This window comes from Stylophora pistillata, chromosome 5 (genome assembly GCF_964205215.1).
Source record: "Stylophora pistillata chromosome 5, jaStyPist1.2, whole genome shotgun sequence".
Lineage (NCBI taxonomy): Eukaryota > Metazoa > Cnidaria > Anthozoa > Scleractinia > Pocilloporidae > Stylophora > Stylophora pistillata.
Genome location: NC_142523.1, coordinates 29,698,746 through 29,725,422, shown reverse-complemented (window position 1 = coordinate 29,725,422; position 26,677 = coordinate 29,698,746). Strand labels below are relative to the sequence as shown.

Genomic DNA, 26,677 nt, shown 5'->3' with positions numbered 1-26,677 from the left:
AAGTAGCTCATGACTTTTCGCAAAGTGTAGGGAATGTAGCTCCCGATGTTGTGGTGTGGAGTATTCTTTCGCGTCCGATAACAGAAGCAGGCAACAGGAAAGTTTGTTCACCAAAGAGGTGAAAAAAAATCACGCTTAAATACTTTGGAGGAGGAGGGGCAGGAAGGAAAGGGGCCACTGCACGCTCCAAAAGCAAAATTGAAAGATAATAATCACACAAGCAATTATTTGGTTCGAAAACATGTCCTTGTATTTGAAATGTAATATCTTCTAGTGTTAGACTGCTGACAAATATGTCGCACCTATTTAAGCTCTCACAAAACACTTACGTGCATAGGGTCAGTCATTTTTCTAAATATTGGTGAGTAAATGCACCTAATCGAAATAAACTACTTACTGGATTCTATCACACCGAAACAAACGAAGTTCTTCGTATACTCTCTAGGTAACTGAAGCGCGACTTTCATATAACAAATAGATAAAGCGTTCGTCTCCATTTCATCGAAATTTCAAAGTCTAAGGAACAAAAATCACAAGAAGTCTCGTAATCGATTATTATACTTCTAAACTTCACAGACTGAGATCTTCAGTAGACTTCACTCCTGGACTATTCATTGGGAAACCTTGTCATTTATACCGCCCTTGTCACAAGAGACGCTTGTAAGTTACATTTCTTATGAAGCATTACGAAACCACCAGGTCACCTCATACATTATACATTGCTGATACGGTGAAAGTGATTTGTATAGAAGTCAATGCAATCGATCAAAAATCATAATTCAGAGGAAGTGGCACCGAAAGGCAGTTTATATACGATTTTATTCTGCGTACACATTCTCACTGTTTTGTATCTGTAAAATTGCAAGCAAGGAAAAACCTTTTAGAATTGAGACTTCCAAGAGTCTGCTTGCAAGAGTTTTCGAATAAGATAAGAAAAAGCTAAAATTATACAAAATTTAATGAATATACTAGACAGTCTAAATATTCACGAGAAAAGAAACAGCGACGTGTAAAACTAAGTCAAAGGCGTTCATTGTCTATGAATATGCACAGTTACTAGACCATCAACACGTGTATCTTTTCTTCTTTTTCAAAACAGCCTCATTATCCTCGACACACTCTTTCTTTTCTGTTGTAGCCAAGATACGTTCCTCCTGACCTTTAGTACGTCCATATGATCTTAGCCATACTTAGAGATATAAAATACCACTGCAAGATCAAGACAATACTTGGCCTCTTCGTAATTTTCTAGGTTATCATGCACACAACCCAAAAATGATGTGGTAAGAATGTGCGACATTAACATGTTCAGGTTCCAGCTTTTTCAGACGAATCTCCAATGCACGCTTATGGTAGTCTTGTGCTTGATCTGTTTCACCCAGCGCACTGTGTAAACTACCCAGATTGTTGTAAGAGGCTACAACATTAACATGTTTAGGTCCCACCTTTTTCAGACTAATCTCCAGTGCACGCCTATGGTAGTCTTTTGCTTTATCGATTTCGCCCAGCGCACTGTGTAAACTACCCAGATTGTTGTACTGAGGCAACATCAACATGTTCAAGTCCTAGCTTTTTCAGAAGAATTTCCAGTGCACGCTTATAGTAGTCTTTTGCTCAATCTGTTTCGCCCAGCGCACTGTGTAAATTACCCATATTGTTGAAAGAGGCTGCCGCATTAACATGTTCAGGTCTCAGCTTTTTCATACCAATCTCCAGTGCATGCTTATAGTAGTCTTCTGCTTGATCGGTTTCGCCCAAGTCACTGTGCAAGCTACCCAGATTGTTGTAGGAGGCTATAACATCAACATGTTCAGGTCCTAGCTTTTTCAGACGAATCTCTAGTGCACGCTTATAGTAGTCTTTTGCTTGATCTGTTTCGCCCTGGTCACTGTGTAAACTACCCAGATTGTTGTAAGAGGCTGCAACATCAACATGATCAGGTCCCAGCTTTTTCAGACGAATCTCCAGTGCACGCTTATAAAACTCTTTTGCTTGATCTGTTTCGCCCAGCGCACTGTGTAAATTACCCAGATTGTTGTAAGAGGCTGCAACATTAACATGTTCAGTTCCCAACTTTTTCAGGTAAATCTCCAGTGCACGCTTATGGCTGTCTTTTGCTTGATCTGTTTCTCCCAACGCACTTTGTAAATTACCCATATTGTTGTAAGAGGCCGCAACATAAACATGTTCAGGTCCCAGCTCTTTCAGACAAATCTCCAGTGCACGCGTATAGTATTCTTTTGCCTTATCTGTTTCGCCTAAGTAACTGTGTATACTACCCAGATTGTTGTAAGAAGTTGCAACACAAACATGTTCAGGTCCCAGCTTTTTCAGACGGATCTCCAATGCACGCTCGTAGTACTCTTTCGCTTGATCTGTCTCTCCCAGGTCACTGTGTAAACTACCCAGATTGTTGTAAGAGGCTGCAACATTAACATGTTCAGGTCCCAGCTTTTTCAGACTTATGTCCAGTGCGTGCTTATAGTAGTCTTTTGCTTGATCTGTTTCGCCCAGGTCATGGTGTAGAGTACCCAAATTGTTGTAAGAGGCTGCAACCTTGACATGTTCAGGTCCCAGCTTTTTCAGACGAATCTCCAGTGCATTCTTATAGTAGTCCTTTGCTTGATCTGTCTCGCCCAGATCACTGTGTAAACTACCGAGATTGCTGTAAGAGATTGTAGCATCAACATGATGAGGTCCCAGCGTTTTCAGATAAATCTCCAGTGCACACCTATAGTAGTCTTTTGCTTGATCTGTTTCGCCCAGGTCACTGTGTAACCTACCCAGATTGTTGTAAGAGGCTGCAACATCAACATGTTCCGGTCCTAGCTTTGTCAGCAAAATCTTGAGTGCACGCTCATAAAACTCTTTTGCTTGATCTGTTTCTCCCAGATCACAGAGTGAATTTCCCAGACTGTTGTAAGAGGCTGCAACATCAATATGCTCAGGTCCCAGCTTTTTCAGACGAATCTTCAGTGCACGCTTATGGTAGTCTTTTGCTTGATCTGTTTCGCCCTGTTCACTATGTACAATACCCATTTTGTGGTAACATGCTGCGTTTTTCAGGTCCCCACCTTCGTGATTTGACTCAATTATTCTTAACAGCAATTCATAATAGATTAGCGCTGCTCCAAACTCACTATGGTCACGGCACATGCCTCCAAGGGTCCAAAGGCCACCAGGGTAACAACTCAAAGACTTTAGAGCTTTTTCGGAGAATTCTGGTTTTCCTTTCCTAATTGCCATTTTTTCAAGTTTTAAGCTCAACATCTTTAGATGAGGAGATATTCTTGTTCCCACGGTAACAGAATCTAGTTCTTCAAATATTGAGAATGACATTAGAGTCCCATATATCACTTTGTAATTTTCATCCTCTGTGCAATCTTTCGTCGCGTATTTAATAACATCATGAACAACACTATGAACTCGAATGTAGACACCACCCTCTTCTTCTTCGATCAGCAACAACGAACATCGATTCATCCTCATTCTTATCATATCTTCATCTTCAAAATCTTCATCTACTGCTTTGATGTACTCGATAACAGCTTCTTGAAGGATCGGCTGTAATGCACAGAAAGAGAGAAAATTGAACATGTAATGGAAAATGATATCGTCTGCCATCGCCTTTTCGACAGCGAGTCTTATTGCTTTGGTCATGGACTTTGGATAGCTTTCATTCGTCTCGGCAAGAATGGTTTCAGTAGCACTTCGTTTCCCCTCCTGCACTTTCTTGAGATAGTCGCTCCAGCCAAATTTCGAGGTTGCTTTACTCTTACGAACTTGTCCCACATATGTGGCCGCGCTCGCTAAGGCAAGTGGTTGGAAGTCTAGTGCCTTTACAATTTCTTTTTCAACCTTGACATCCGTGATACCAGAGAGGCGGTTAAGCAGAAAACATGCATCATCAGAATCCATTCCTGCGCTGATTGAAATGTTTTCTATAGAAGAGCTTGTTAACGGCATGGACGCAATGTCCTGTGTTGTGAGTAACATCTGGCCCCTTGCCCACAGCTCGTTTCCTAGATTTGGCAAATGACCACTTGAACGACATACACTGGTCACATTATCAGCTACCAACAGCCATGAGGTATAATGCTTAATTTTTGCACTTATTAAGGTTTTGAGATACGAAATCTTCTCGTCTGTGTTCAAATCCTTCGAGCCGTAAGTTTCTGTTATTTCATACCCGGGACATTTGCAATGTTGAGCGAAAAGGACATACGAATTCAAAATTTTTTCTGAGTTTTCAGCATTCAGCGTCATGACAAACGAAACTTCGGACGGTATTTCTTTGACTTCTTCGTAGAATCGCTTGGCCACTAAACGGGCCAGATGAGATTTGCCACTTCCTGGATTTCCTGACAAATACAGTATGCTCAGCCCATCATTGGCGCGTTTTAGTGTTTGAAGTTTTCGCATAATTTCTTCTACTTGAGATTCCCGAGCAGCGATGTCGTGTGTAGGTTTTGGGGGGAGAATGCAAAATGGAGAGACATTGGAATGTAACTGTTCTTCTAAAGCACGTCTCTCTTCTTCTTTTTGTTCAAGTTCCTTTTCTTTCTCTTGTAGCTCTTTTAGTTGTTGTTCAAGTTTTGTTCCTTTTTCCTGAAGTACCTTGTCTTTCTCGAGAAGTTCTATTTCCTTTACTTGAACTTCCTTTTCCTTCTCTTTAACTTCTTCTTTCAGGTCGTCAGCCTTCCTTAAAACTCTGTTTAATTCCTCTGTGGGGAAGCTCGCCAGATTTTGGACATCGTTGATTTTCAATGTGGGAAGACTAAGGGCGAGGAACGCAGTTTTCACCTTTGAAGTAGCAATTTGGAAATCTCCGTTAGAAAGGTGGCCTCTTGGCATATGCGCGAATTCCTCATTTCGAAATTTCCTTAGGTCATCCATGTTTGATCGAACCACAGAATTTAGACCGCCAATACAATCTGAAAAGAGAATTGCGTAAAACAGCATGGTACAATCCCATTCAGCTGTATTGCCATTTTGCATAGTTGATAACAGCCGAGCTTTTCTACTTTTGTTTCTAGGGGACTCCATTTTCCAAAAGTCCATTCCATTTTTAGGTTGATCTTTCCATTCTCCAAGTGTTGTCTTGTAGCGACTGTCCCATTCTTGTTTAAAGATTGTTCGCAGACCCTCAGTTGGAATATCAGCGACAACGTAACAAATCCTGTAGTAATTTAGCTGCTCTTCCGTGTATTCAAATGCAGCGGCCATTTCTTAGTTAGAACCTGCGCAAAACCATAATAGTTTTGTTAGTAGGCATTAGGGTAGTCTTTGCAAACATTATATGTGTCAAGATCTAGAGAAACGTGCTGATACATGTTTATGTAGGGAAGGGGCGGGTGAGGGACAAGTCGTTTATTCACAGGGTGGGGCTGAATTGACGCTAGAACTAATGAGATGAAGAAAATTTGAGAAATAAAGAATCAAGGTTACTTTGACATCTTGACATCACAATTGTTTTTCTCGTGCCAAAAGACAAACAAAGTCAACTCTGATTTACAGACAACATAACTGCTGCCTTCTTTTTTTTCATTTCATTTCATTCATCAGCTCGTTAGTGATTAGTCAAGGATCGCTTTTCACTTGATTTAGGCATAAAAAGAAAACCAAGCATCACTCTTAGATAAATACAGTAGAAGTTTGCCAACCGGAGGTGAAAGAAATCGCTAAAGTTAACTCAAAATGAAACACACCGTCCGTGACGGTTAATTTTAATTTAAGCTAAATCGTAACCGGTGGTTTCTCGACCAGGGAAAGAAATGAAATTATTACTCTGACGCTAGAGATCGACAACACCTTACTTTGGAATCAGTGGAATAGAGGACACATAGCGTTCTTGAGGTTTGGGAAACCTTGGGAATACTAGAACTGTCTGCAATTAAGTAGAATCACGTCAATTTAAAGCTGCACCCAGCAAAGGTATCCGGTGTATTTTGTATCATAAGCTTAATGGCGCTCGCATTTTGATTGATTATTACCTTTGATCTATTGAAGGAGAGATGTTTTTATTTTATAAAAGAAACAGAATCTATGCATGATGCAGTTGGTCCTTTCAATATTAGATCAGAGAAGACTTTAAAACGTAGCAAAAACATCAGTGACACACTCTACTGTGCCTCAAGATCCACATTTATGAAGTATTACTAAACAGACACATTGCAACATGTAATCTATTTTTCTGGTTTTCTATGTTCTGGTTTTTTGTACCTTGAGGTTTCTTTTGTAAGAATTCGGATATATATTTACTTCTCTTCACGGCTTATGTAACCGTAATCCTTTAAGGATTACATTCGCGGCAAGTCATCCGTAATGAAAGAAAAATGAAAACGAAACGGGCTCAGTGGCGAAAATTGGTAGAGAAAGGATTTTTCCCAAACTAATGCAAGAAATCCAGTTGAAACTATTAGCGTACTTCTATAGAATATTGACGTTTAAACAATTTCAAGAGGGTACTTGACGAAAAGCTTTTATTTTGTGATGCTGTTTATTTCGTTCCTTCTTGAGATCACAGACAACAGATCTCACGCGTCAAAGTCTCGCAGTTCTTTCGCATGATCTCACTGAACTTTGGAACTAACAGTTATTAGCAGTTCCGTCTTTCGTTCATTTGATATAGTCAGCAGGTTAGACTATTAACAATTACTCCACGAGCGTGCGTTGGATATGAGATGATAGATAGCCAACGAGGCGCTTAGCGCCGAGTTGGCTATCATCATCTCATATCCAACAAGCGTGAGTGGAATAATTGTTTTATTATAAACGCCCCCAAGATATTAGACAAACCTTCACATTAGACAGTTTTTTTAGCTCCCTTTTAATTTTTTATCCGACGCGTGCGCTTACCATATTTGTAGATTATGGTATATTGGCTCTATACCATATTGGCTAAGCCAATAACAAGTCCTGAATTGCATTATCCAATGATCCACTTTTCAATAATAGGTCATATTGAGTTTATCAAAATAACAAACGTCACCATCATTTTTTTTCTAATTTAAAGCAATGATAGCATAAATCGCAGCGCAAGTAAGCTAACCGCTTCCCGGTTAGTTCAATGGCTAGAGCGCTGGACTGTTGTGCGGGAGGTCGACGGCTCGAGCCCCGACTGGACCAACACTCATGGTCTTAAAACAATTGAGGAGAATGTGCTACCTTTCTATAATATCAAGAAATGAATAGAATTGAAGAAATGAATTCTAGTCTTCTCGGATAAGGACGAATATACCGTAGGTCCCGTCTCATGCATCTATTAACTAGATAAAGGCTGATAGTTTCGAAAGAAACTGTTTGGGGCTGCGTCGGTGGGAGAACGAAATAATTTGGATACATCAACAAAGTTGAAATGGTAAATTGGCCACCGTAGCGATTACAAAAGCTGACGTTTCGAGCGTTAGCCCTTCGTCGCAGCGAATAGAGGAATTGTGGGTTGTGTGTCCTTTTAAAGGCAGAAAATGGAGTTACGTTATTGGTGGGAACATGGCAACGAGAAAAACATGAATAAATTAGCGGAATGAAAAGCGTTCGTTGATCCCTGTGGGATTTAGACTGCCGATTTGAAAGATGAGCTTTTGTTCAAGAGTTTTACGGCTTTCCGTGCTACCTAAATGTAAGGAAAGACCGTAGATTGCCATATGTTGCTTAGAATGATTAGGTAAATTAAAGTGTCTAGCGACTGGTTTCGATGTGTCCTTGTAATTCTTTTCCAGGTCTCGAAGGTGTTCTCGGAATCGGTCACCTAGTCCTCTGCCTGTTTCGTCGATGTATATCTTTTTGCAATAAGTGCAAGTTATGCAATAGATTATATTGGTGGAGGTGCACGTGAAGTGATCGGTGATCTTAATGGATCGTTTAGGTCCCGATATTTTATCAGTGATGTGAATGAGAGGACACGTTTTGCATCGTGCACGTGCGCATTTAATTTAATTTGGTATATTAATTAGATAATTTGATTTGGCAGGGGGACGTTAAAGTACCCACATCACGAGATTACTGTGATGTAGTCTGGCCTGTTTACTAGGAATTGGCAGAAGGGAGCATCTGCAAAGCATTCGCCTTTGTTGATTATAAACTGACGACTGGCAGTCTGGCAAAGTCCTACGCACAGTGTTGTAAAGCGCCTTGAACATAGGATAAGAGCGCTATCGAAATAAAATTTATTATTATTATAAAGCCTAAAAGTCTCTAAAGAAACTGTGATGCTGTGTCGGTGGGGTAACAAGGTAATTTGGTTATATCAACTGCATTGAAATTGTAAATTGGCCACCGTATTGAATAAAAAAGCTGACGTTTCGAGTGTTCACCCTTTGTCAGAGCGAATGGAGGAATTGTGGGTTCTATGTGGGTTTATATGTAGAAGCGGAGGTACGCCATTGGTGTGAACATGGCAACGAGAAAAAAACGAATAAATTAGTGCAATGAGAGGCGTTCGTTGATACCTGTGGGATTAAGAGTGCCGACTTGAAAGATTAATTTTTTTTCAAGAGTTTTCGGGCTTTCCGTGTTGCCTAAATGTAAGGAAAGACCGCAGACTTCCATATATTGTTTAGAATGATTAGGTAAATTAAATTGTCTAGCGACTGGTTTTGATGCGTCCTTGTCATTCCTTTGTACGTCGCGAAAGTGTTCTCGGAGTTGGTCACCTTGTCGTCTTTCTGTTTCGCCGATGTATAACTTTTTGCAATAAGTATAAGTTATGCAATAGATTACGTTGGCGGAGGTACACTTGAAGTGATTGGTGATCTTAATGGATCGCTTGGGTCCTGATATTTTCTCAGCGTTGTGAATGAAGGGACAAGTTTTGCATCGTGCGCGAGCGCAATTAAAAGTGCCGGGTTGGTCATTAGTTTGAAATGAACTTCTGACCAAAATATTGCCCATGTTTTTGTCGCGTTTGAATGAAATAAGTGTAGGTTGCGAAAAGATAGTGCCAGTCTCTGGATCGTTTTGAAGTAATTTCAAGTTTTTAAGAATAATGGATTTAACTGTGTGGTTGTGGGGGTGAAACGTAAGAGTGAATGGAATGCGGTCGGTTCCTTCTGTGACGTTTGTAGCGCCGACTGTCGATCAATAAGTTGGGCGCGGTGGTGACTCGCTTGAACGACAGAAACAGGGTAACCACGTTTTCCGAAAAACTGGCACATTGACTCTGATTTGTGGGAAAATCAGAGTCATCACTACATAAACGACGAAGTCTTAGAAACTGAGAAAAGAGAATGGAATTTCTAACATGAAACGGATGCGAAGATGAATACAACAAGTAACTACTGTATGCGAGTCTGTGGATCTAGTGGATAAACCGTTGCCTTCAATTGAAACTTTGATATTTAAAAAGGATAAAGAATTATCGGAAATTTCCCAGGTATATTTTAGAGCCGGGTGAAAAGAATTGACTGCGGTCATGAATTGAGTTAGCTCCTCTCTTGTAGAGGAGGTAGCGCCGATACAGTCGTCAATGTAGCGACGGTAGAATTCAGGTTTGAGGCTAATGTATTGGCTAAAAAATTGGTCTTCAACAAAACCCACAAAGAGATTGGCATAGCTGGGTCCCATTTTGGTACCAATGGCTACGCCGTTGGCTTGTTTGAAAAAGTTGTCCCCGAATGCAATGGCCGAATCTTTCCAGTAGACGCTATTACTTCAAGGTTAAACTCGTTTTTCTCTGTCTTCACTCATTAGTTCCTAGTTACTTTTCATCATATTTCACCAGACTTTCGAATATTCACAACTATTTCACAAGGCAAAGTATGAGGCTATCCCTACCAAAAGTAAAACAAAATTTTGGGAAAGGACCTTTCTTTTTACTGGCGCAGAAATTTTTAATAAACTCCCTTTAAACATTGTGAAGAGTGAAAACATTCAAACGTTCTGCCGCCGAGCAAGACATTTCTTTTTATCTTGACTTGATATTTTATCTACTATTTTAGGTCTTAATTGTGTTTTGGCTTTGTAGTCTTAGGCTGTTAATGTAGTTTTAAAATCCTAGTCATATACATAAATAATTGATAGTTTTGATGTAGTTTAGTTTTAAGAAACAGGGCCCCCAATGGATACCAGCCTTGAGCTGAATGGGCTACCCTGTATAAATAAAGTTTTACTTACTTACTTACTTACTTACTTACTAATGAAAAACAATTAAGTGTGAGCACTAGTTCAGCTAAGCGAAGTAGGGTTTTATTATTATTATTATTATTATTATTATTATCTTTTTACTAAGCCAGTTTTTCGTATAAAGATCCTTCTCCTGCAGCCTGTTTCGTATCAAGGTAGATATTCTGCAATATTCGCCTGTTTACTTTTTCATTTCAAACGAGTCGTATCTGTTGCACATGCATAACTTTCATCAATGTGGCTCCTTTCTGTAATCATCAAAACACTCGAGGAACTCGAAAGCGGAAGCTAATCTGGCATCGTTGCAGTGCACGTCAATCACGTCCCTAAATAACAGCACCCTGACGGTATTATGCAAAATTTGGACTGAAAACTTTTGAGTTTACTTTGTTGCGGTTTTTCGTCCAATATCTGGTGCATCAAATTGATACCTGATGTGTTTTGACGTATCCACCAAAATCATTTTTCAAACTTCTTTCGCTCAACAAAAATGTAAAAAAATTAGTTCTTGGTTAACTTGAGAGGGGTCTTAATTGTCCATAAGACCATGGAGAAATTTACAAGCAAGACATTTGAAATTATGAATGGAAGAAGGCGAGACAATACCTAGAACCAGGTAGATAATTCATTTCAGTTTCATAATAGGCAAGTTCTGGCCCGTAACAGAAACAACTCAATTACACTATGACACATTGTACTTACCAGTGAGGCCTATTTCAATGCCTTGAGGAACAAATAAGGCTGATTAATGCTATTATTTGCCTTAGGATCTTTTCACTGCTGTTGTGGATCGTGATGGGCTCGCACGAAGAAGACTCCAAGCCGTTTGCTTGCAATCGAAACGTCCCGATCTGCATAGGAGGTGAAAACATAGCGAAATAAGCGATAAAACTTCAATATCAATATATTTAACGGCAACGAAGAGCCAAAGACCTTCTAACCGAGATGTTTTTCAGACAACAAATTGCTTTCTTTAAAATAGGGATTGAGGAATAGTATTACTTTTATTAAATCGATCAATACAAGTAGTCGCACCTCAAGGCACTTACCTTATACGCTGTATAAAAGGAGAAATTTTTTCAGGAACTATTGACAGTACACGTCGATGTTTACGCCCGCAAAATGACAAAATGCATCTCTAAAGCGACCAAACCCCGAAAGTGAAGCCAAATAGTGATTATCATATTCGATAACGATGCGTTTACTTTTACCTGTTCTTGCGGTTCAGTGATCTCATGCTAAAACTATTGTGCGAGAACGAGGCTACGTACAGAGTTGCAGGTGTCCAGTTAATAATTGATGGCGGCAAAGCAAAGAGGAAAGCAGAACTGTTTGATTTATGCAAGAGAGCTGCAGAAATGAAGCAGATCAAACAAGCCACTCCTACCAAATACTGCAAAAGGTCGTAAGAGAAGAAATTGCAAAAAAGTGAGGGCAAATTTCCAATGCCTTTAAATTTGTTTGCGTGGACGTACAACTCTCGTTATCATTACTATCATCAATATCATCATTATTAAGAGTATTATCATTGTTACTAATATTATTATTAATATTATCATTATCATTATTATTATTATTACTGTTATTGATGAGATTTTATATTGTCAGCAGTGCAAATTTCCTTATAATCCTTTACAGTGTCAACCTTCTAACAGGGTGGTCTGCCTAGAAATGTTGCGGGGGGGGGGGGGGGAAGGCTGATAAGTTAAAAAAAAATCCTTCTATATATCATTATTACCAGTATTATTATTTACCTCTTTCTTTACAGCTTCTGAGATTGAAATTATGCTTCCTCTGTATCTTTTTTGGCTTTTTGAAGCTGACAATATAAAATGCACAAAACCAATTTGGTAGTCTTCCATTCTAGCATTTGACATCACTCTTCAGAACCTCAACGAGACCTTCTAGTGATTAATGTCTATTGCAAGTATAAGTGCATCCCTACATGAATCATGTATAAGGGAAATACTCCATTACGTGCAAAAGAACGAGGGAGAAGTTGATCCGCGCTTTCGTTTTGAAGCGTTACTGTAGCTTTGAAGGTTACAGATGTATGGTTGCCGTTTATTTTTGCACTGGTTGCCAGAGGAAGCAAATCAAACAATAAAACAAATTTAGATTTTTTTTAAATATACAATAACATTTGAGAGTTCAATGAAATGTAACTTACAATTCGTAGGGCATTCCATACATCTTATAGATCTTTACGTTATCTCTTGCTAACCTTTATTTTGAATATTGGATTCTTCGCGACTTTAAATAAAAGGAGGGGTTGATCCTCAGACTCCCTTGGGACAACGCTCTGGCGCCAAAACTATTAAACACTAAGTGCAAATCAGAAGTACCATATCAAAGACAAGTTTTTTAGGATCTTACTGCTTCTTGGTTCTTAGGTTTGGCTTTTTCCCGGGCTTTTGTTGCGTTCTCAAACTCTACCAGTTGACACCTACGACGGATAAGCATCTCCTACAGCATGGGAAGAGAACAGAAATGTAATTTGTGGCTCTCCTACTTAGCATAAATTAATATTTTCCCGGCACGTATCTGAGGACGGGGGTGGCTGCGAGGTTCGCGGAGAGTTATGGGATCATGGTTCATAAGTAGAGGTCATTAGTAGGGCAAGGCATTCCACGGTCAGCCTTCAACGTGTGTGGCTCCTCGTTTTCGTTTTCGTTTTAATCTTTTGCATAAATTTAGAGCGGCACTTGCATAGTACCTTAAGTATAACTATGTAAAAATGTCATTCATAGGATACCCTAAAACCCTAAGGGTGGCACCGCTGCCTTGGTCGGGGGTACACGTTCTCCATTTTTTCCACCTGCTGGTTTTTAGGGGTTTTCGTGTCTGGCTTTGGTGCATTTAGTTTACTTCAATTGTAATAGACTTCTGTTAGCATATCGATTTGGCGTTAGATAAAGTCTGTCACTGTGCCCACAGGAAAGAATGAGGTCTGCAGCAACATGAGCTGGTGAGAGGTTGATCGGTAAGGGCAAGTGGTTTAACACTGATAAGGAAGGCCCAAGGATTTCTACAGAAGCTGGTTACTGGCTTATGGAAAAGGTTAATGAAACACCTGAAAGTCTCTCATTATAACTAGTTACAGACCCAGGGTTCAACACTAACGGTAGCCAACTAGCCACAGACTGGTAGAAATTTAATTTTGGCTGGTGGTTTTCGATTTCCGCAAGCCTGGGTTTGGCTAGTAAACAAACTGAAATTGTTGTAACATCTAAGATGTCATTAGCCGCTTGGCTAGTAAGTTGAAAAGTTAGTCAGTGTCAAGCCCTGTAGAGCCCCGGCGTATCTCTCCTGAACCTATCTGAAATCATCTTGCAGGTGGAAAAATGTGTATCAAAGAACCACTGATCTCTCTGTACCACATCACAGGCTACAGTTCATGTATTATTACAAGCCTGAATGGGATCATTTTTGTGAACACCGTATGTAGTCCTAAATTTTGATAATGCTGTAATATGATAATAATTCTACTAAATACAGACTTAAAATAAGAAAAAATCAAAGCTATTCAAACAAAAAACATTAGAAGAAAACCAATTTCAACATTTTTTACCTTGTGGCATATAACGATGTTGAAAATCATCCACAGCTTGTAATAAACTTGTCATAAGACCTTTATTCACTTTGCTTCTAACTGATGGCTATGTAAGAATAAAAAAAGGTGTTTATAGTTTTAGTGAGCATGAGAGATGCCATAGACAACTGGTTATCCTACTGGTCTCTCAGTTGAAAACCAGGGATAGTAGATAATAACAATAATAATAATAATAATAATAATAATAATAACACTTATATAGCGCCTCTTCGCATGCGTTCTAAGCGCTTCACATCCGTTGTATTACAGTATGACTTAGAAATATAAAAACAAAAGATTAAGTTATCTAATTTAGATTAAAAGCGCATTCAAAAAGGTGTGTTTTCAGTTAAGATTTAAAAATATCTAAACTGGGCGAAGACTTGATTTCTAAAGGTAAGGAGTTCCATAAAAAGGGAGCAGCTACTGTAAAAGATCGAAAACCACAAGACTTAAGGTTCCATTTCTTTTGTTTTGTTTTCAGAGCAGAACGTTAAATCATGATTATCAAACTTCGTTTTGCCAAAAAATCAACCAGGTATATACAAAATGTACATACAATCAGCAAGAAAATTGTCAACAAATTACCATTGAAATAATAGTCTCCTTGAGTATTAAGCATACCAAATATATCCCTTGTACCCCCACTTTCACCTCTTTTTCTCCTATACAATGTTGCACTTTGTTTTCTGCGATTCCACTACCACATGTGATACTTCCTTAACAGTGGCTCTGTGGATGTCATATGTCAACTGCTTTTCACATATAATAGGCCCCTCTTAAAAGCGAACCTCAACTAATATCAATGTCATTTTCCAGCATATAAAAATTTTATGACCAATAAGATGAAAACTGCACTTGTTGATTGTAGAATAAACACACAAACAAGGGAGTTTAAATCAGGCTTTATCTTGCCATGGTATGACTGTTAAGTGATTCACATGAAGACAATTGAGGCCCGGTTCAAACGTCGAACTTTACATGTGCCGAACCTAATACTTATTTGGGTCGACCCAAATAATTAAGTTCGACGGTTGATTCAGACGTCGAACCTAATGCAGTCGAACCTAACTGCCGAACAACAAAATAAAACCATTACTTTCAGCTGTTACCGATATGAACCCAAGAGGATTCAACATGGTGTAGTTTTCGGAAAATTCGCGCCAGAAACAACTCGAAAGAATTTCTCATCGCTAATGCCGTCCATGAAGGGCGAAGAAGGCGCCTTAACATGCAAATGGCGTTAAACCACCTAGTTGCTCGGAAGAGGAGAGTTTCGACTGCTTGTTTTCTTGTTTTCTTGTTTATTTCATCGCAACTAAACAATATCCCTCCTCTGTCTCGCTCCTTTCGTCGGTTGAGCAGAAACACTGGATGGTAGGAGAAGGCTTGGAACAATTATTCGGAGGCAAGATTCAAGAAAACATTTCGGATTTCTCGGTCAACGTTCAGATAGATATTAAATCGCATTGGCCCATTTCTTCCTAGAGAACAGTGACAGAGGATCCAGTTCCCCCAGAACTAAGGCTAGCGCTTTGTTTATATCGATTAGGCCGCGGAGATTATTTATATACCATTGTAGAGATGGCAGCTGTAGGCGTATCTACAGTCTTTAACGGCCAGCTTTTCTGAAACTTGGCTCCCAATATGCTACTGAACTGCCCATTTTCCAGCCCCAGACAGTTTCATCGTTCTCGAAAACAGAACAGGGCATACAGAAGTATTCCTTGCACCTCAAACAAGTATATTTTGTATTCTTTAGGCACGAAGAACAAGATTGTTCCTCTTTCCCCGCCATTTTTTCCCAATGTAATCTTATGCGCATGGCAACTACCTAAAAGCTAGTGGGATTGTGGGAAAAAAAATTACTAATTTAATATATTCATAATGTATGCATTAAACACGAAGGCGCGCTATAAAAGGAGCCTTAGGTCCCACTGGACCATTTGTCAATCAACCGTCGTGTGATGTGGAACTCTTAGAGTCAAGTCAGCTTGAGCTACAGCTACTCCAAAGCAGTGAACATCGAGCGCATTCCTCAAAATTGTTTTATGTCTTCATCACAATACAAGCATTTTTGAGATTTTTATTTCCTTTCTCCAATGGAAACTGTCTTCATTTGTGGCCGTAAACTTGAGATCGAAGTAGGTGGTTCGCATGTTACCTCATGCCACCATGCTGGTGGAAGTAACAATAGATATCTCATTAGCTCCTTTTGTACGTCTACCAGCATTTAAATCTGACCTGCACACGTCAACGGTGAGTGACAAATGAGCCTAGGTCTTCCCAGGGAAGACTTCCTTATATAGCGCTCCTTCGTGTTTAAGCAGGGCACATGTGAAGATCCACGTATGAATCGAAGTCGATCTTTTGCCCTTCTATTCGACAAGCTCAGTCGAATAGAACGGCAGAGTCGACCCTAATACAAAAGCGTCGATCATAATTGACTCAAACGTCGAGCTTTACATGTGCCGAGCCTAATTAGGTTCGGCATATGTAAATTTCGACGTTTGAACCGGGCCTAAGACTCACATTTACCTCTTTCAGAAACTTTAACAAATCTTCGTCCTTTGAAAACGCTTCGACAGTGATAAAAGAAAAAACCATGTCCGCTTTCAAGAGTTTTCGAAAATGATTAGAAAAAGCTCAAATAATACCAAGTATAGTGATTAAGTCAAAGGCCTTCACCGTCTATAAGAATACACAGCTGCTAGACCATCAACACGTATATCTTTTCTTCTTTTTCTAAACAGCTTCATGATCCTCGACTCTCTTCCTTTTCTGTTGTGGCTGAAATAGGTTCTTCCTGACCTTTAGGACGTTCACGTGATCTTGGTCATACTTAGAGATATAAATTGCTAGTGCACGATCAGGACAATACTGGCCTCTTTGAGTTCGCCTAGGTCATTGTGCACACAACCCAGCATGTGGTAAGAATGTGCGACATCAACATGTTTAGGTCCCAGCTTTTTCGGACGAATCTCCAGTGCAAGCTTATGATAGTCTTTTGCTTGATCTGTTTCGCCCAGCATACTGTGTAAAGTGCCTAGATTATTGTAGGAGGCTTCAACATAAATTATGTTCAGGTCCTAGCTTTTTCAGACTAATATCCAGCGCACGCTTATAGTGCTCTTTCGCGTGATCTGTTTCATCCAGCTCATTGTGTGAAGTACCCAGATTGTTGAGAGGTTGCAACATCAACATGTTCAGGTCCCAGCTTTTTCAGACGAATCTCCAGTGCACGCTTATAGTAGTCTTTTGCTTCACTTATTTCGCCCAGTGCACTGTATAAAGTACCCAGATTGTTGTGAGAGGCTGCAACATCAGCATGTTCAGCACCCAGATTTTTCAGAAGAATCTCCAGTGCACGCTTATAGTACTCTTTTGCTTGTTCTGTTTCGCCCAGCGCGACGTGTAAAATACCCAGATTGTTGAAAGAGGCTGCAACGTCAACATGTTTAGGTCCCAGATTTTCAGACGAATCTCCAGTGCACTCTTTAGGTAGTCTTTTGGTTGATCTGTTTCGTCTAGGTGACTGTGTAAAACACCCAGATTGTTGTAAGAGGCTGCAACATTAACATGTTCAGGTCCCAGCTTTTTTTGACGAGTCTACAGTGCACGCTTATAGGAGTCTTTCGCTTGACTCATTTCACCAAACACAATGTGTAACCTACCCAGATTGTTGTATCAGGCTGCAACAGCAACATGTTCAGGTCCCACCTTTTTTCAGACGAATCTCCAGTCCACGTTTATGGTATTCTTTTACTTGATCTGTCTCGCCCAGCGCACTGTGTAAACTACCCAGATTGTTGTAACAGGCTGCGACATCAACATGATCGGGTCCCAGCTTCTTAAGAGGAATTTCCAGTGCACGCTTATAGTAGTATCTCGCTTAATCTGTTTCGCCCAGGTGACTAGGTAAAATACCTAGATTGCTGTAACACGCTGCGACATCAACACGTTCATGTCCCAGCTTTTTGAGACGAGTATCCAGTGCACGCTTATGGTATTCTTTTGCTTAATCTGTTTCGCCCAGCGCACTGTGTAAGCTACCCAGATTTTTGTAACAGGTTGCGACATCAACATGATCAAGTCCCAGTTTCTTAAGACGAATTTCCAGTGCATGCTTATAGTAGTCTTTTGCTTGATCTGTTTCGCCCAGGTGACTTTGTAAAATACCCAGATTGCTGTAACACGCTGCGACATCAACACGTTCATGTCCCAGCTTTTTCAGACGAATCTCCAGTGCACGCTTATGGTAGTCTTCTGCTTGATCTGTTTCGCCCAGCGCAACGTGTAAAACACCCAGATTGTTGTAAGAGAGTGCGGCATCAACATGTTCAGGTCCCAGCTTTATCAGTTTAATCTCCAGTGCACGATTATGGCAGTCTTTTGGTTGATCTGTTTCGCCCAGGTCACTGTGTAAATCACCCAGATTGTTGTAACAGTCTGCGACATCAACATGTTCGGGTTCCAGCTTTTTCAGACGAATCGCGAGTGCACGCTTATAATAGTCTTTTGCTTTATCTGTTCCACCCAGGTCACCGTGTAAACTACCCAGATTATTGTACAAAGTTGCAACATCAACATATTCATGTCCCAGCTTTCTCAGACGAATCTCCAGTGCTCGCTTATAGTAGTCTTTAGCTTGATCTGTCTCGCCCAGGTCACTGTGCAAACCACCCAGATCGTTGTAACAGGCTGTCACATCAACATGTTCAGGTCCCAGCATTTTCAGATGAATTTCCAGTGCTCGCTCATAGTAGTCTTTTGCTTGGTCTATTTCGCCCAGGCACTGTGTGAACTACCTAAATGGTTGTAACAGGCTGCAACATCACCATGTTCAGGTCCCTGCTTTTTCAGAAAAATCTCCAGTACACGCTCATAGTAGTCTTTTTTTTATCTGTTTTGACCAGCTCACTATGTGCAATACCCAATTTGTTGTAACAAGCTGAGTTAGTCAGGTCCCCACCTTCAATCATTTTTAATAGGAACTCATAATAGATTTGCGTTGCTTCAAACTCACTGTGGTCAAGGCACATGTCACCAAGGGTCCAAAGGTTACCAGGATAAGAACTTAAAGACTTTAGTGCCCTCTCAGAGAGTTCTATTTTCTTTTTCCTATTTGCCATATGTTTAAGTCTTGAGCTCAACATTTTTAGATGAGGAACTATTTTTGTTCCCACGGCAATAGGTTCTAGTTCTTCAAATTTTGAGAATGATATTACAGTCTCACATACCACTTTGATTTCCCGCGGGCACTTACCAGTTGTGAGTATATAATTAACCATTCGGCACGAGAACAAAATTAATCCGGAGACTGATGGTCAAATGATTTTTAATCTATACAATCATCGTCTTCAGCTCACTTCATATATTTTTTTAGCTTCGTAGGTAATAGTGATCCGTCTAATTATCGCCCGATTTCTGTGCTACCAGTGGTCTCAAAAGTAATCGAACGTGCACAATTCTTTATAAGCTTTTCTTATGGATAATAACTTGTTGTATACTAGACAGTCTGGGTTTCGTGGGATGTACAGTACCGAGACTGCTCTAATTAAGTTAGCTGACGAGCTTTTGTTCGGCTTAGATAACAATCATGTATGCGGCATGGTCCTGGTCGATTATCGAAAGGCTTTCGACATGACATGGTGGACCATAAGCTATTGTTGCGCAAGTTGGAGCTGTACGGTATAGTCAACCGGGAGCTTGCCTGGTTTCACTCTTATTTGTCGGATCGGAAGCAAATTGTCCGTGTAAATGGGAGTGAGTCAAGCGAAGCTTTGATGTTGCATGGAGTCCCTCAGGGCAGTATTTTAGGTCCTTTATTTTTCAATTTGTTTATCAACGATTTGCCCTTGTATACAAATGCTCAGTTGGGCCTTTACGCAGACGATACGACTGTCAACGCTTTTGCGGATGTGAAAAACTTAGCAAACTTAAGTTCATCACTAAATAATTCTGTCTCTGAAATTCAATTATGGGCCTCAGCAAATAAGCTCCCATTAAATGAAGACAAGACTAAAGTACTCACGATCACTGGGAAAAGATGTGTGGCTGACATAAATGGATGTGACATAGTTGTTACTGTAAACGGAAAACAGCTCAATAATGTGGATTGTGCTACCCCATTAGGAGTAGAAATTGAGAGCAACTTGTCATTTAATGAACATATTGAGAAAGTATGTAAAAAAATGACCTCTAGAATCGCAATACTGCGTAAGATTCGAGCCTGGTTGCCTCTTAAACAGCAACTTCAGTTTTATAATAACATTATTCGCCCTGTTATGTCTTACGCTAGCGTGGTTTGGGCAAATTGCGACAAAGAGTCGGTTTATGGGGTCTTAAGATTGCAAAAACGTGCGGCTCGAGTTATTTCTTATGCCGGTCGCACGACACCATCAGTTGCTTTGTTTAACAAGCTAGGTTGGATTCCGTTTTATGAGCAACATAAGATAGATAAATGCATAATATTGTATAAGCGAATTAATGGGCGTTTGCCGAATTATCTAAATGAACACCTAATTTTGAATAATAAGCGACACTCCCGCAACATTAGATATTCAAGCATTAATGCTGTTTGTCCTAAATACAAAAGAGCATTAGAGGGAGGACGCTCTTTCGCTGTTTCGGCTACAAGACTGTGGAATAGTATACTTATTGAAATTAGGAAACTAGATTCTATAGCATGTTTTAAAAAGAACATGTTTGCCAAGATTTTTAAGGAAGAACAATGTTTGCATCATTTTACTATTTAATGATATCTTCTTAATTGAATCTTGTCTTATTTTAAATGCTTATTTTAAATGTTTACATATTTTAGCTTACATATTTATCTAATTGTATATAGTTGTGTAATATGTGAGGGCCACAAGTTTATTAGCCTCCGGCTATCAAGTTCTACCCTCTTTAAATAAAGGCTTTCATTCCTTCATTCATTCATTAGTTATAATACTCTTACTAAGTTATATTGATATTGAATATTTAGCTCGCTCGCTAGTGATCGGTCAAGGATCGTGGTTTACTTGATTCACATATGATAGTATAACTGAAAACCAGTCATCGTCAACTGTATAATGACACACATCGCATGTGACGGGTTAAGTTTAGTTTACGTGATTACGTAACTGGTTGTTTCTCGGCGAATGGAAAGAAATTATTACTCTGATTCTAAAAATCGACAACAAAAACAAATTCAAAATACAAAAGAAAATTAAAAAGGTTCTTTGGAATTCTCCTTGGATTCAGTGAATCAGATAATACATACCGTTCTCGAAGTTTCAGAGACCTTGCGAATGCTTGGACTGTCTGCCATTAGATGTTGAACAATTTGTAATCACGTGTACTAAAAGCTACACCCAGCAACGGTATCCGGTGCTTTTGTATCATAGGCTAAATGACATACGAATTTTGATTGGTTCTTCCTGAGACTTCAGCCAAGAGATGATCTAAAAGAGAAATTTATTCCTCGTTCACGGCCAAAGAGCGGCCGTCTGATTTTGTAGAAGAGGCCAAAAGAGCGGTGTCACAGTGATATGTGTACCCCGTGATGTGTGTATCCCCGCACACATATCACTTGTGATATGTGTACCCCCTCCATTATGGCGGCCAGTGATATGTGCATCCCTCAACGCCCTCTCCTCCAAAAAATAAATAATTACTTTTTTTTCAAATATAGACTAGCTAGTGAGCAGCACCTCTGCGAACAGTAGTTTTAAAACTGTTTTTTTATTTTCCGACGCGTTTCGTCTAACTGTCGTAGACTTCTTCAGGGAGTTTTGCAAGTATAGCTAGACGCCTGTATTTCTAAGCCAAAGTTTCGGGGGCCGATGACCGTAGAGGCTTGGCCGGACTTAAGAGCAGGAACAGGCGAACAGGAACAGGCGAAGTTGTGAAAAATTTAAAACGTATAAGGCCAAGCCTCTACGGTCATCGGTCCCCGTAACTTTGCCTTATAAATACAGGCGTTTAGTTATACTTGTAAAACTCCCTGAAGAAGTCTACGACAGTTAGACGAAACGCGTCGGAAATAAAGAAAATTTTACAGCTACTATTCTCAGAAGTGCTGCTCACTAGTCTATATTTAAAAAATTATTTAAAAATTATTTAAAAGACTGTCCATAAATGCTTATTTCCAGCGGGTACTGCCCCTTCTTGGACTTTGTTGATATTTTCTTGCATTGACTGAAAGGTCACACTTTTGTAACACATGCAGTTTTAGAGTTTGCTTTTGATTTACAGTTGGGTTGTTATGTTCACAAATTAATAAGCATTATTGTGCTTTGGAACAATATTAAGTTTTTTGTAGTTTCATTGCTGTCTTGCAAGAATGTGTGACATTTATAACGTAGAAAAAAAGTTTGCTCTGAAATTTTTATTTTAAATAGTACATATACAATTGAGGAAGATTGAAACATTGCAAGCAGATATTGCTTATCATGGAGTGGAAATTACTTTTAATAGTAGATTAATACTATCAGTTAACAATCATTTTTGATTTAAACAACAACAAACATATGAAACATATGTGTGAACTGCGGTTATGAGACGTATATGAGAACGATCCTTCGCAGTAAAGCACTATTTGAGCAATAGTGAAAATCAGACCTGAAAAAAATTTCAGGCCTGTACTGCGAAGGATCGTTCTCATATACGTCTCATAACCGCAGTTCACACATATGTTTCATATGTTTGTTGTTGTTTGATTTATCATCCACGGGTTTATATCGAATTAATTTGATGGCCTGCTCCCAGTTGGCTTGTTAGCTCAATTGGTAGAGCGCTGCACTAGTATCGCAGAGGTCAGTGGTTCGAATCCCGTACAGGCCTGAAATTTTTTTCAGGTCTGATTTTCACTATTGCTCAAATAGTGCTTTACTGCGAAGGATCGTTCTCATATACGAATCATTTTTGATTTATTTACTTATGTTGATTTATCAATAAGAATACCTGATCTTTCGCATGTAGTTCAAATTCGTTGGCCTGTTGTTTTTTTTGAGCACTTATTAGACACAACATACACTGCTCGGAATTAGAAAAACATCCAGGTTGTCCATACTGGCAAATACTGGACAACCCAGACTTCGGTTGTTTTGATAAGGACTTGGTTGTCCAAGGCCGTACAGATTTCAAAACAAAATACAACAACAACAACAATATATAGAAGCCCCTTTTAAAGATGAATTCAAGAGGCTTTGATGTCTACTGAGTGATTGACGTAAACTACGGAACGTGAAACACGAAATACTCTCCACACGCGGTAGAGTTCTAGACCTTTAATTTACCAAAAAAAAACTTATTGCGTAAACACACTTTTTAGTTGTCAGATCGATTGAAACTTTAAAATATAAACCCACAAAATCTGTCCTTCCTAACCGCCATGTTTTCCTTGAAGGCTTTGGAGGCCCGGGTACAAAGCTTCACTGTTTAGTGCATCTCTACCGGGGGTACACATATCACTAGTGATATGTGTGCAGGGATACACATAATTATTACGGGGGTACACATATCACCGTGACATCGGTCATCTGACTATGTAAAGGGTGGTAATGAAAAGGATAAAAATGATGGTTCGACTAAATTAAAAGGAAAAATTACGGCTATAATTATAACAGATATTAAACAGACTAACAAGTAACAGATATTAAAACAGACTAATGAGATATTAAACAGACTAACGAGTAACAGATATCAAACAGATATTAAACAGACTAACGAGTAACAGATATTAAACAAACTAACGAGTAACAGATATTAACGGATCTTAAACAGACTAACGAGTAACAGATATTAAAAAAGACTAACGAGTAACAGATATTTCCTCCTACTGACGTGAACAGGTCGAGTGAAATAAGCGATGATTTAGAACAAGAACTTGCCGTAACAAACGCAAACGCTGATATATTAATTTTGAAATCGATATATTAATTTTGAATCTTACATTACCTACGATCTATTGAGGGACAGATGCATTTATTACATTAAACTAACACATGACGTAAGTAAGTAAGAACATCAGTGACACTCTGCTGTGCCTCAAGTGCCACTTTTGTGATCTATTATTACACAGACGCTCGGCAGTATGCAATCTATTTTTTTTTTTTAAATCAAAAAGTATCGAGTACAGTTTGTTCTGATTTTCATTCCATCACTTCTTACCGCAAAGTAGCAGAGAGGTATTAACAGCTTGACCCGATTATTGTATAGATTTTAAAAATTCTTACGCTGTTCGACACTGAACTCATACCAGCGCAAGCTGGTTACGTTGTATTACACTCACTCAAACAAATTTGGATCGTTGAAGAAGAGTCAACTTGAATTAAAAGAAGACTTAAACTGGAAATAGAGCTGGTAAAGACTTAAGCCAATAAATCCATCTGAAGTAACAAGCAACCTACTTTGAAGTATTGATATTTGGTGTCCAACTAAATATAGGAGTTCTTTTATTGAGTTGATAAACTCACAATATTAGATTAGAAAATTACAAAGCATATCAAAATAACATCAATAACATTTCTATTGATTTATGGGAATTTGAGCTAAGGAAGATGGAAGAAATCACGGTCAAATCTCATCTTCTTACGGTTTCATAAAGTTCCTTCTCCTCCAATATAGTAATTCTTGGAAGTAATTATCGTTTGAAAAGAGTTGTATCTGCTACTCATAACTTTCATGCAAGTGAAAATAAGATACTTATTGCTGTCAGGTTTTGGAAACAGCTCGTGAGGTGGTGCTTTATCATTGGCAATAAAGAATATAGGCTGCTTTCTGTAGCCGTCCACATAACACTCGATGAACTTCAAAGCGAGAAATTCTTTGGCCTTGAGGCACAACAAACCATCTACGTCCCTAAATAACTGCACCCTGCAGGTTTAATATCAATGTTTTCTACTGACAACTATTGAATTCGCTTTGTCTTGATTCTTGGTCCATTATCTGTCCGCAGCAAAACAACACTAGGATGTGCCTCGAAACATTAATCTTAACTATTTTTCAAAGTTCTTTCGCTCCAGAAAAGTCTGGAAAGTTCTTCCTTAATTTGGATGCGATAACCTTACTTAACTTATAAAGTGAGAAGAAGGGTAAGGAGCTTACCCCCCCCCCCCCCTCCCTTCCTGTTTCACATTATATTAAAATTCCTTAAGTATTATTTGGTATTATACAATCTCGAAAGACTATTGTACAGCGCACCGTAATGCGCTATATATGTAAAATAATACTTATTATTTTTATTATCATTAAGTGATAGTTACCTCCAAAGGTGATGCACATGAAATCGATGCCAGTGGTTTCTCCCAACATACACAAATAGAAACACTGAAACAAAAAATGCGTGCGTTAGGCAATCGGAAAGAGAATAAGTAAGAAAAAAAAAACCGACGCAAGGAGAATATGGACGTTCTTCTCGTAGTCTGCATACATGAATAATAACAAAGCGCAAAACTGACACGATAACCGCAGATTAGATTAGCTTGATGTAAGCGCGAATGAAAAATCTCAATAGTGTTGTGAGGTAACCTGCACTAAGAGCCCGAGCAAGTCACGTGTCGTTGAAATATTTTTTTTGCCGCAGTTCCCTTCGTTGACCTGATGAGACCTGAGACAAACTCGCTTCTGATCAGTCAAGGTTTACAACTGAGGTGGATCATAATAGTTGCAAAATTTGAAATCAGAACGGGGACAAGACTTCGATTATTATCGGCAAAGAAAATATACTTTTCCCAGTCTACTCTAGCCTTGATCAGTATTATCTCCCATAGTCATTCAAGTTCATCCGATAAGTCGATACACTCAGCAAATCTTGTCATAGAATCGTGAAACATATCAAAATAGTATCACTTACATTTTCACAAAACGATATTTCAAAGATGGGACAAGAAAGCGTGGTGAAACTTCACGTTGTTGCTGAGCTGGTTAATCTTTCTTCTCCAAACAGTCGTCAAATCTTTTAAAGCGAGTATTGCATCCTTCTTAGGATGAAAAGTTTTTTGTCTAATTTAAACTAACTTAACCTCGCTTGAAAGCAGTTTTAGTTTTGGTTATCCTTAGGTGTAACTGAAATAAAGTCATCTTACCGTTGTCAAACTTTCAGACAACTCATAGCAAGATAGTAGTACTTCTTTTGCGATAAAGAATAGAGGCTGCTCTCCATGATAAAAAAAGCACCCGATGAACACGAAAGCGAAAGCTAATCTGGCTTCGACACCAAACACATTAATCACGTCTCTAAATAGCTGCACCCTGCAGGCTATATCAATTGTTTTACTGACAACTATTAATTAAATTTCCTTGATTTGTTATGATGTTTAGTGATCATCATCCAAGAGAGAAAAATTACGCTTAAATGTGCTTTGAACCGTTGATCTTTATCATATTTTAAACCTCTTTCGCTTGTCATATGTGTGGAATTCGAGGCTGATGACCTCAAAAGTTACAGATATCTCTAAATATCGCTGAGTTTCTTGAACATCTCTGATTTTTTTGTCCCGTCAAATTCTTAATATCACAAAAGATCCTTTGATTCAAATATTTTTAAAGGTAAAGAGTGACTTAAAATGTTTTTATATTCAACTTTATACTAATAACTTAGGGATTTTTCCATGCGTGCGGTTTTAGTATAACGATTACTTTTTCTTACTAAGCGATGCTTAATTTTGTTGTTTGTTTTATCTTTTAGGTGGAAAATTGCATTGAAATTTGATATCTTATTTTCCAGCATGCAGGAAACGTTACAGATGGATCAGAGATGTTACGCTGGTCGTCTGCACTAATTAAACTGAGATAGAAAATGGAGACTTCATTATTTATTGCTTAGAGGGGTAGGGGAGAAGAGGATTTTTAATAACACAGTAAAAAATTCACCTGATCCTTTCCATAGGGTTCTGTAGTGTTCTAACGATATCCCCCTACCTGGAGGTCAAAATTCTTATAGCGCGTCGTCATCAAATATTGATCCCGTTGCGC

General features: G+C 39.0%; 2 protein-coding genes and 1 long non-coding RNA gene across 3 annotated transcripts in view; 1 reads left to right on the top strand and 2 right to left on the bottom strand.

Moving 5' to 3' along the window:
• Window positions 1-26,677, bottom strand: part of LOC148731343 (sorting nexin-5-like) — a 301,059-nt gene that overhangs the window by 180,978 nt on the left and 93,404 nt on the right. The window lies entirely within an intron of this gene.
• On the bottom strand, window positions 1,476-10,951 carry LOC148731349 (uncharacterized). Its single transcript, XM_088760294.1, has 2 exons — window positions 10,825-10,951; window positions 1,476-5,240 (listed from the first exon to the last, which is right to left on the bottom strand). The coding sequence occupies exon 2, from the start codon at window positions 5,224-5,226 to the stop codon at window positions 1,615-1,617; it is 3,612 nt and encodes a 1,203-aa protein (XP_088616420.1). The 5' UTR covers window positions 5,227-5,240; window positions 10,825-10,951; the 3' UTR covers window positions 1,476-1,614.
• On the top strand, window positions 10,491-14,906 carry LOC148731348 (uncharacterized). Its single transcript, XR_016001369.1, has 3 exons — window positions 10,491-10,738; window positions 10,890-10,984; window positions 12,516-14,906. It is a non-coding gene; the product is annotated as an uncharacterized LOC148731348 (long non-coding RNA).